We start from the raw sequence: 11810 nt of genomic DNA, 5'->3' as shown, positions 1-11810 counted from the left end.
CACAGCACCTATGTATATGTCTATATGTTTGTACATATTTATTACTCGATTTATTTTATTTGTACATGTTTATTCTAATTATTTTATTTTGTTAGTATGTTTTGTTGTGTTCTCTGTCTCCCCCTTCTAGACTGTGAGCCCGCTGTTGGGTAAGGACCGTCTCTATATGTTGCCAACTTGTACTTCCCAAGCGCTTAGTACAGTGCTCTGCACACAGTAATTGCTCAATAAATAAGATTGAATGAATGATTGATTATTATTATTGTTATTACCGTCTTTTACTCCCACCCTCTCACTTTTCCCGAGTTGGGTTCCCCCTAGGGCCGAACAAACTTCGGGCCGTGCTCTTTAAGGGAAATACGGTAGCAAGGGGGTGGGGCGTCTAGTCTCCTCCACCAATGGGAGATGAGCGTCGGCGTTTAAAAAAAATTTCTCCCCGTCGCTCAGCTCAACGGCGAGAGATGATTGGCTCACACGGTTTTGGTCCCGCCCCCTGAGTCCCCTCACGCGGCTCGCGCCGTAGGTTTCCGTGTCGTCACGCGGCACGAGGCCGCCCCCAAGATGGCGGCCAGCGTCCCGCTGCTCACCTGGTGAGTGACTCCTTCCCCCTGGCGGGCGGCGGGAACCCCGCGGCGGACCGCGGGGAGGACTGCGGCTAGGCCGCGATCCAGCCCTCGCGTACTCTCCCCCCTCATGGCCGCGCTCCCCATTTTCAGCCCCATAACACTTTGATCCCCATCCGAAATTAATTCATTTATTAATTTATTACCACTAATTCCCTGTTGGGCGGCGGGTTGCGGGAGGAGCCCCATCTTGGGAGGAAAAAGCCAAGAAAATGCTCGGCCTTACCTCCAGCCCGCTCCTAATAATGGTGGCATTTGTTCATTCATTCATTCACATTTATTGAGCTTACTGTGTGCGGAGCATGTGTTTAAGCGCCTAGTACAGTGCTCTGCACACAGTAAGCGCTCAATAAATACGATTGATGGTGAAGTACAAGTTGGCAACATATAGAGACGGTCCGTACCCAACAGTGGGCCCACAGTCTAGAAGGGGGAGACAGAGAGTAAAACAAAACATATTAACAAAATAAATAGAATATGTACAAGTAAAATAAATAAATAGGGTAATAAATACGTACAAACATATATACATATATACAGGTGCAGTCGACTGTGAACCCACTGTTGGGTAGGGACTGTCTCTATATGTTGCCAACTTGTACTTCCCAAGCGCTTAGTACAGTGCTCTGCAGACAGTAAGCGCTCAATAAATACGATTGATGATGATGAAGGCCGGGGGGATGGAGAGGGGGAGGATTTGTTAAGCGCTTCCTATGTGCAAAGCACTGTTCTAAGCGCTGGGGAGGATGCGAGGTGATTAGGTTGTCCAACATGGGGCTCACAGTCAATCAATCAATCAATCATACTGAGCGCTTACTGTGTGCAGAGCACTGTACTAAGCGCTTGGGAAGTACGAGTGGGCAACACACAGAGACAGTCCCTACCCAACAGTGGGCTCCCAGTCTAAAGCAGCGTGGCTTAGCGGCAATAATAATAATAATAATGGCATTTATTAAGCGCTTACTATGTGCAAAGCAATGTTCTGAGTGCTGGGGAGGTTACAAGGTGATCAGGTTGTCCCATGGGGGGCTCACAGTCTTAATCCTCATTTTATAGATGAGGTAACTGAGGCACATGAGCCCACTGTTGGGTAAGGACTGTCTCTATATGTTGCCAACTTGTACTTCCCAAGCGCTTAGTACAGTGCTGTGCACACCTTAAGTGCTCAATAAGTATGATTGATTGATTGATTGTGACTTGCCCAAAGTCACACAGCTGACAGTTGGTGGAGTGGGATTTGAACCCATGACCCCTGACTCCAAAGCCCGTGCTCTTTCCACTGAGTCACGCTGCTTCTCCCAAGCCCGGGCTTGGGAGTCAGAGGTCGTGGGTTCTAATCCCACCTCCGCTGCTTGTCAGCTGTGTGACCTTGGGCAAATCACATAATAATAATATTAATAATGGCATTTATTAAGCGCTTACTATGTGCAAAGCACTGTTCTAAACGCTGGGGAGGTTACAAGGTGATCAGGTTGTCCCACTTCTCTGGGCCTCAGTTACCTCATCTGTAAAATGGGGGTGAAGACTGTGAGCCCCACGTGGGACAACTTGATTACCTTGTATTCACCCCAGTGGTTAGAACAGTGCCTGGCACATAGTGATGGCGGTGATCGTTCTGGATGGCCACCAAGGTCGCCGGGTGACTAAAGAATTAGACAGCATGTGACTACCGAAATTTTTAATAAAGTTTTATTGGTAAGGCCGAAGACCGAATAGGGGGTAACGCACCCGACAGGCTCATGTCCTTAAGGCAAAAGGCCCCGAGTGCCCGATTCAACGAGCTTATTTACTGCTGTTGCTGATCACAGTGATTGATATAGATTTGAAAACAGTGGGGACTGAATTGGTGCAGATTTGGTACAGATTTGGTGCAGAGCTGGGTGGAGTCTATCTCCTTTTTTGGTTTGGTTCCCCGACCCAGCCAGTGGGCTGCAGGACCTAAAGCCCATACCCAATCTGGCAACAGGACCGCGTACATTCAAACAATATCTGCAACCTTTCCATGGTGCATGGGGCCCCCATCATTCCCCCCTCAAAGACATACGACCCTTATTCCTAAGGGGTTGCTGAGGGTCGATGGTCCGTCTCCTGGAGCGGCTTCATGCTGACAGTGAAGCCTTTTAGACTGTGAGCCCACTGTTGGGTAGGGACTGTCTCTATATGTTGCCAACTTGTACTTCCCAAGCGCTTAGTACAGTGCTCTGCACACAGTAAGCGCTCAATAAATACGATTGATGATGATGATGATGACAGTGGGCGATGAACTCATAACTAGATGCGTTCAGGGTCGTATGGGTGTACCGCAAACTGGCCGTGAAAAATATGCTATATATGTATGTATGTTTGTATGTATTTATCACTCTATTACTCTATTTTATTTGTACATGTTTATTATATTTTATTTTGTTAATTTGTTTCATTCTCTGTCTCCCTCTTCTAGACTGTGAGCCCACTGTTGGGTAGGGACTGTCTCTATATGTTGCCAACTTGTACTTCCCAAGCGCTTAGTACAGTGCTCTGCACACAGTAAGCGCTCAATAAATACGACTGAATGAGGGAATGAATGAATGCTACCGCCCAAAAGTCTGACCCCAAGGATTGACCTAGAATCGCAGCACAGTGGTGTCATCACTCGTCTACATATAAGGCAAACATAAACATGCAAACATATAAGGCAAAATGTTTGGCTAGGTCAGGCCAAACAGTTCCTGCTGGTATAATCAATCAATCAATCACATTTATTGAGCGCTTTCTGTGTGCAGAGCACTGTACTAAGCGCTTGGGAAGTACAAGTTGGCAACATATAGAGACAGTCCATACCCAACAGTGGGCTCACAGTCTAGGAGGGGGAGACAGAGAACAAAACCAAACATATTAACAAAATAAAATAAATAGAATAGATATGTACATGTAAAATAAATAAATAAATAGAGTAATAACTATGTACAAACACATATACATTTATACAGACATATATACATATATACAGTTTTATAAATAAAGTTTTATTGGTAAGGCCGAAGACCGAATGGGGGTAACGCAGCCGGCGGGCTCATTTCCTTAAGGGAAAGTATAAACACGATCGGGGGTCAGTTTGGCGACAAGATTTTGAGATACTTTGAGATGCCGTCGATCCCCACCACCCTTACTCCAGATGGATGGGTAGGACCGCGAAAACTGGGAAGGACAGAGTAGGTGGCCCCCGTATCGATAAGAAAATTTATGATCTTACCGGACACTTCCACACTCACCCTGGGTTTGGCCATGGAGATGGTTCCTGTGGGGGCCCGGCTGTTCCCTGTGCCCCATCAGTCCCGGCTCCTAGATGTGCCAACAGCCGGGAACTGGCCAGCCTGAAGGGCGGCACTTGCATCCAAGTGGGCAGTCCCGCTTCCAGTGCCCGTGTCCCCGGCAGAGAGGGCACGGTCCAGGTGGTTGGTGGCCGCAGCCAGGTCTCTGCACCTGGGGGCATTCCCAAGCTCAATGGCCAGACTGGTGGCACACAAAATGGGGCTTCCCAGACCCTGGGCCGCGGGCAATCACCGCGGCCGCATCGGGCGACCTTCCAGGGTGAGATTGACCCTTCGTCAGGGCCGCCACAAGTAACTGGGCCTACTCTCTGCCCTTCACTTTGGCCCTGCGGTCCGTCTCATCCCAGGCTGCCTGGGCTAAAAACTCTAAAGGCAGCCTCCATCAACTGATTCGTGGGGGTTTGTGGCCCCAATCGCTGCTTCTGTAATTTTCGGCGGATATTTTCAGCCGACGGATTAATAAAATACCAGTGATTTAGAATGACACTTCTCTCTACCGAGTCGGGATCAAGCTGGTTGTATGTTCGAATCGCCTCCGCCAGCCTGAGGCTAAACACGGCGGGGTTCTCGGTAGAGTCCTGGGTCACAGCTCCGACCCGATCGTAGTTAACTTGCTTCCTAATTCCTTTCTCCATGCCCACCAGTAGGCATGTAATCGTATGATCCCAGAACTGTCTATCGGTACTCTCCCCCGGATAACTCCACTCTGGTTTGGAGTGAGGGACAGCTATAAAGCAACAGGTTAAGATCTTCCCATGACAGATTGTACTGCAGGGTCAGACTCCGGAATTCATCCCGGAAGCGCGTGGGGTCCACAGAATATTGTCCCAATTTCCATTTTGCCATTTCCAATTCGCTCAAATAGAAGGGTGCCTGTACCCACACTATCTGTCCCCTTTCCCCTGTGATCTCCCTCAAGGCGGGGAGTATCCTTTCCTCTCTCTCCGAAGGGGCATAGCGTGTGCCTCCCTGGGTGCTGGAAGGGTTTAGGGCCCACGAGGTGGATTGGTATGGAGCACCATCCTCCCGGGGTCCCTGGCCGAGGAAAGGATCATCCAGTACATCTGGGGAATTGGGCATTAGAGCTGGGCCCCTGAAAGGAGCCCAGGAAAAACACATGTGGCAGTTCTTTCCCTCAGGACTCTGGGACAAAGCCATAAATGCTTGGACATACAGGACTTCTGACCATTTCTCTAACTGCCTGCAATATAAGTCCAGCTGGAGAATGGTATTATAGGGACCCATATTTGGGTCAGACTTCCTGATCCTCCAATTTATACTGGGGCCATTTTGTGGTGCCCCCCAAAAATCAGTTACTGGCATTTTACGTCGGCCAAAACAAATTTGTCCGTATTAAAACGTTCCTCTTTTGAGGTGATTGGAAAAAAAAACTGGTTTGGGTGGAAAACGTTCCTTTTTTGAGGTTCCGTGTTCCTCCCGGGCTATGACCAACCCGGTCGGCCTTCCTTCCCCCCAGTGTACCCGGGAACTAGAGGGTGCCTCTGCGAGAGCAGACAAGAACAATTCAAAAAAGGACTCACCACTCCCATGGCTTCAGGTTGTGCTGTGATCAGCCAGGACGGCGGCAGTCACATCTACTGGGCTTTCCCCGTACAGGCCACCAAAATGATGACGGTGGTTGTTCTGGATGGCCACCGAGGTCGCCGGGCGACTAAAGAATTAGTCAGACAGCATGTGACTACTGAAAGTTTTAATCAATCAATCAAATTTATTGAGCGCTTACTGTGTGCAGAGCACTGTACTAAGCGCTTGGGAAGTACAAGTTGGCAACATACAGAGGCAGTCCATACCCAACAGTGGGCTCACAGTCTAGGAGGGGGAGACAGAGAACAAAACCAAACATATTAACAAAGTAAAATAAATAGAATAGATATGTACATGTAAAATAAATAAATAAATAGAGTAATAACTATGTACAAACACATATACATATATACAGACATATACACATATATACAGTTTTATAAATAAAGTTTTATTGGTAAGGCCGAAGACCGAATGGGGGTAACGCACGCGGCGGGCTCATTTCCTTAAGGGAAAAGAACAGTGCTTTGCACGTAGTAAGCGCTTAATAAATGCCATAAAAAACAACAACAAAAAAAGGCCCCGAGTGCCCGATGCAACGAGCTTATATAGTGCTGTTGCTGATCACAGTGAGTGATATAGATTTGAAAACAGTGTGGACTGGATTGGTGCAGATTTGGTACAGATTTGGTGCAGAGCTGGGCGGAGTCTATCTCCTTCTTTGGTTTGGTTCTCCGACCCAGCCAGTGGGCTTCAGGGTCTAAGGCCCATTCCAAATCTGGCAACAGGACCGGGTACATTCAAACAATATCTGCAACCTTTCCGGTGCATGGGACCTCCATCAATATTAAGTGCTTGGCACATAGTAAGCGCTTAACAAATGCCAACATTATTATTAATCCCCATTTTACAGATGAGGGAACTGAGGCCCAGAGAAGTAAAGTGACTTTCCAAGGTCACACAGCAGACAAGTGGCAGAGTTGGGATTAGAACCCATGACCTTATGGTCTTTCAGGACCCACCAGGAGCAGTGTAGCTTAGTAGAAAGAGCCCAGGCTTGGGAGTCAGAGGTCGTGGGTTCAAATCCCGACTCCTCCACTTGTCAGCTGTGTGACTTTGGGCAAGTCACTTCACTTTTCTGGGCCTCAGTTCCCTCATCTGTAAAATGGGGATTGAGACAGCCCCACGTGGGACAGGGCCTATGTCCAACCCGATTTGCTTGTATCCATCCCAGCGCTTAGTTCAGTGCCTGGCACATAGTTAAGCGCTCAACAAATAGCATAATTATTGTTATTGTTATTACTACTATTAAAAACATTGTCCCCGTGCCAAGCTGTGAAAATGGAAACAGAGGACCAGTTTGATGCCCCACTTCTCTCCTGGTTTGCAGACTGCTTCAAGACTATAACTGATTTTTCCTGTTGGTTTTCCAGAACCAACCTTTTCCTGCCCTCATTATTCACTTATTAAATCGTATTTACTAAGTGCTTACTGTGTGTGGAGCGCTGGACTGAGCACTTGAGAGAGTGCAATAGAACATTAAACACACATTCCCTGCCCACATCGAGTTTGCAGTCGAAAGTGAGGAGACGTTAATATAAATGAGAAGCAGCATGGTGTTGTGGCTAGGGCGTGGGTTCTAATCGCAGCTTCTCCACTTGTCTGTTGTGTGACCTTGGGCAAGTCACTTCACTTCTCTGGGCCTCAGTTCCCTATTCTGTAAAACGGGGATACAGACCTTGGGCCCCACATGGGACAGGGCCTATGTCCAACCCGATTTGCTTGTATCCATCCCATGGCTTAGTTCAGTGCCTGGCACATAGTTAAGTGCTTAACAAATAGCATAATTATTATTATTGTTATTACTACTAATTGCTCTGCACACAGTAAGCGATCAATAAATACGATTGAATGAATGAATGAATGAATAAAAGCATTGTCCTTGTGCCGAGCGGTGAAAACCAAAACGGAAGACCGGTTTGATGCCCCGCTTCCCTCCTGGGTTGCAAACTGCTTCAAGACTGTAACTTCGATTTCTCCTGTTTGCTTTCCAGAACCATCCTTTCCCCACCCTCATTAATCATTCGTTAAATCATATTTATTGAGTGCTTTCTGTGTGCAGAGCGCTGGACTGAGCGCTTGAGAGAGAGCGTGCAATCGAACATTAAGCACACATTCCCTGCCCACATCGAGTTTGCAGTCTAAAGTGAGGAAGACAGAAGTTAATATAAATGAGAAGCAGCATGGCATAGTGGATAAAGCACGATCCTGGGAGTCAGAAGGTCATCAATCAATCAATCAATTGTATTTATTGAGTGCTTACTATGTGCAGAGCACTGTACTAAGTGCTTGGGAAGTACAAGTTGGCAACATATAGAGACGGTCCCTACCCAACAGTGGGCTCACAGTCTAGAAGGGGGAGACAGAGAACAAAACCAAACATATTAACAAAATAAAATAAATAGGATAGATATGTGCAAGTTAAATAAATAGAGTAATAAATATGTACAAACATATATACATATATACAGGTGCTGTGGGGAAGGGAAGGAGGTAAGGCGGGGGAATGGAGAGGGGGAGGAGGGGGAGAGGAAGGAGGGGGCTCTAATGCCAGCTCCGCCACTTGTCTGTTGTGTGACTTTGGGCAAGTCATTTCACTTCTCTGGCCCTCAGTTCCCTCTTCTGTAAAATGGGGATTAAGACTGTACACCCAACATGGGACAGGGACTGTGTCCAACCTGATTTGCTTGTATTCACCCCAGCACTTAGTACAGTTCCTGGCACACAGTAAGTGCTTAACAAATACCATAATAATAGTAGTAAATGAATACATTACAGATATGGACATAAGTGCTGTGGTAGCAGATCAGAGTGATGCAGAAGGGTGTGGGTGAAGAGGAAAGGGGAACTTAGGGAGGAGATGGACCTTCAATTAGGCTTTGAAGGTGGGGGAGAGTAATTGTCTGGCAGATTTGAGCAAGGAGGGCATTCCAGGCCACATGCAGGATGTGGAATAGGGTCAGGAGTGATGGAGGCACAGTGAGAAGATTAGCATTAGAGGAGCAAAATGTGGGCTGGGTTTTAGTAGAAAAATAGCAAGATAAGGTAGGAGAGGTCAAGGTGGTAGAGTGCTTTTAAGCCAATAGCAAGGAGTTTTTGTTTGCGGAGGTGGATGGGCAATCACTGGAGTTTCTTGAGGAGGGGGGATGATGTGTCCTGAACATTTTTGAATAAAAATGATCCAGGCACTGGAGTGAAGTATGGATTGGAGTGGGGAGAGACAGAAGGCTGGGGGGGGTCAGCAAAGAGGCTGATGCAGTAATCCAGGTGGGATAGGATGAGTGATTGTATTAAGGTTGTAGCAGCTTTGATGGAGAGCAAAAGGCAGATTTTAGTGATGTGAAGGTTGGACCGACAGGATTTAGTGATGGATTGAATATGTGGGTTGAATGAGAGAGAGAAGTCAAGGATAACAACAATGCTACAGGTGCATGAGACAGGAAGGATGATGGTACTGTCTGGTGATGGGAAAGTCAGGAGGTTTAGGTGGGAAGATGAGTTTTGTTTTGGACATGTTAAGCTTGAGCTGACTGGAGGGCATCCATGTTAGAGACTTCTTGAAAGTAAAAGGAAATGCAAGACTGCTGCTGAGAGGGAGAGAGAGCAGGGCTGGAGATATAGATTTGGTTGTCATCCACATAGAGGTGGTAGTTGAAGCCTTGGGAATCTGGTTGGATTCACCACTAGTATAGCCAGTGCCTCCTGGCCTGAACTGCTCCTTGCAATTGGAAGGGCCAGGTTAACTCTAACCAGACCACAATTTTCCATTTTTCACGTCTCTACTCCAGGTATAATTTGAGCAAACCTTCCCAGATTTAGTTAAGGCTTAGTTCATGAGCAGGCTAGACTCTAAGATCATTGTGGGCAGGGAATACTTCCAAGCACATAGTACAATGCTCTGCATGCAGTAAGTGCTCCATAAATAGGATTGACTAGACCCGGGATTGGCTCAGGTGGCCTAGTTCTAAGGGTCACCTTTGCCGGGTTCGTTCTCCCCATCTATAACCTGAGCCATCCAGAAATCAGCGTCAGATTACTTGTAGTATCTGAGCCCACAGCAGCTAGGAAAGAGGAGGATGCTACAGTAAAGGAAACCCTGGAAGGAATTACTGGGTTTAGCTCAGGGTGGGAACATAGCAAAGGCTAGTGATTAGCATGTCTCTGTGCTTATATTATCCTGTATATATGTATATATGTTTGTACATATTTATTACTCTATTTATTTATTTGTTTATCTTGTACATATCTATTCTATTTATTTTGTTAGTATGTTTGGTTTTGTTCTCTGTCTCCCCCTTCTAGACTGTGAGCCCGCTGTTGGGTAGGGACTGTCTCTATATGTTGCCAACTTGTACTTCCCAAGCGCTTAGTACAGTGCTCTGCACAAGTAAGCGCTCAATAAATATGATTGATTGATTAGTGGCATGTTGAAGTAGCGCTATTAAATTTATAGCCAAGGTAAAGATATTTTCAGGTTATTTAGCTATATATAAAATAGGAGCGTTCACAATTTTTCATTTTTTAATTTGGGTAACATTCAGATTTAAATATTTAAAAATCCTGGTTTTGCATTAGTATTTTTATAGTAGTAATAATGATATTTATTAAACACTGGGAAAGACTACGCAGGTGGGAACCAGAGACGGACCCTGTCCCTTTGAGGGGCTTACAGTCTCTATAGCAATTGCTTCTTTAGTAAAATTACTTCTGCTTATAGTAATTATGGTATTTAAGCTCTTTGTGCCAAGCATGGTACTAATATAGATACCAGATAATTAGATCAGGCACAATCCGTATCCTACATGAAGTTCACAGTCTAAATATGAGGGAGAACAGGAATCGCATCCCAGTTTTACAGAGGAGGGAACTGCGACATAGAGAAGTTCAGTGACTTGCCCCAGATCATGACACAGGGATGCTTTAGCATCACGAGTACCTGATAGCCAAGAAGCGTCGAGAAGCAGCGTACTGGAAAGAGCCCGGGCTTGGGAGTCAAGAGAATTTGGGTTCTAATTCACTTGTCTGCTGTTTGGCCTTGGGAAAGTCACTTAGCTTCTCTGTGCCTCAGTTACCTCATCTCTAAAAGGGGGATTAAAAGTGTGAGCCCCACATGGGACAACCTGATTACCCTGTATCTACCCTAGTGCTTAGAACAGTGCTTGGCACATAGTAAGTACTTAACAAATACCATTGTTATTATTATTATTATTATTATTGCCACATGAGGACAACCTTGATTAACTTAGAGTGTGAGAATACAGGAACAATCCAAAATTTTAATAATATCAAAATCTTTGTGTTTGAAGGGTGAGCTCTGTGTATATTTGACCGAGAAAAATCGTGATGCCTATGAAATAGGTAAGACCTGTCTGTGGTTGCTATTAAGCTAGGAAACCACAAATAGTGATACATTTAAAAATGATGAATATATGTCATTTCTATTAAGTATGCAGCTGTTGAGTGTAGATATTGACAGCCATGCAGATGTGTTCAAGCAACTGGCATGTGGCAGAAGTAGCATGGATTAGTAATTTGACATATCCATTAGGGCTGTAAAATTATCACCCCCCTCTCCCCCCCAAAAAAAACCCAACAGCATTTTTCCAGGCTTTTTAGGTTTAATACTAATTTTTGACAAATATTGTGCTAATGCTACAACCCTTAAAATCCGTCTACATAAGGCTAGATTTAGAATTGTTAATTGGAAGTAATTTCTGTCTCATAGGGATGTTTCACCCAAAAATGGTGCCAACACATTTTTCTCACGAGAAATGTATGAAGAATACTCTTTGGGGCCTACTCTAACTGAATTGCACATTTTGTCTACAAGGTAATCTCATGTCTTATTTTTTTTTCGTTTTTGATATTATTTCTTGTTAAAGACATTATCAAATAATATACTTTTATAGTTGCTAATCCATCTTCCGGGCCTGTTTTTATTTACGTCAATTTGGTTTTCAATTGGTGAATGAGAGTTTTTATTTTCAGCTTTCTACTGCTTGGAAAGACCCAATGAGGTACATTTTGACGACTATTGGCGCTTCAAATGATATGTTCAGATTAATCTTTATCTGGCAAATAAAGATTTAGGTATACAATACTATTTTATATAATAATATAAAGAAGCAAACTCCAGTCAAGGATCTAACCTGGGATTTAGAGAGGCAGGAAACCCTCAGCAGCCCAGAGGTGTACTTTTTAGAGAAACTCCAACTTAATAAACCTCCATATTGAGATACCTGCAGTATTCTCAGCGCCTCTTTTCCGAAGG

At 45.2% G+C, this 11810-nt stretch overlaps 1 protein-coding gene across 4 annotated transcripts in view; it reads left to right on the top strand.

The window, feature by feature from the left end:
- The first annotated feature begins 535 nt into the window (after positions 1-535).
- The window catches only part of ICE2 (interactor of little elongation complex ELL subunit 2), a 62150-nt gene continuing 50875 nt past the window's right edge, over positions 536-11810 (top strand). For 2 of the 4 annotated variants that reach the window (XM_038746993.1, XM_038746992.1), the window contains exons 1-2: positions 553-590; positions 11265-11369. In XM_038746993.1, the coding sequence (XP_038602921.1) occupies positions 562-590; positions 11265-11369 (134 nt within the window). In that variant the 5' untranslated portion in view covers positions 553-561. Of the gene's footprint in view, positions 591-10874; positions 10898-11264; positions 11370-11810 lie in introns of those variants that run through there. The other 2 variants (XM_038746994.1, XM_038746995.1) reach the window with 2 other exon arrangements.

This window comes from Tachyglossus aculeatus, chromosome 5 (assembly GCF_015852505.1).
Source record: "Tachyglossus aculeatus isolate mTacAcu1 chromosome 5, mTacAcu1.pri, whole genome shotgun sequence".
Taxonomy (NCBI): Eukaryota; Metazoa; Chordata; class Mammalia; order Monotremata; family Tachyglossidae; genus Tachyglossus; species Tachyglossus aculeatus.
Note: the sequence above shows the minus strand (reverse complement) of the source record. Positions and strands in the feature narration are given on the sequence as shown.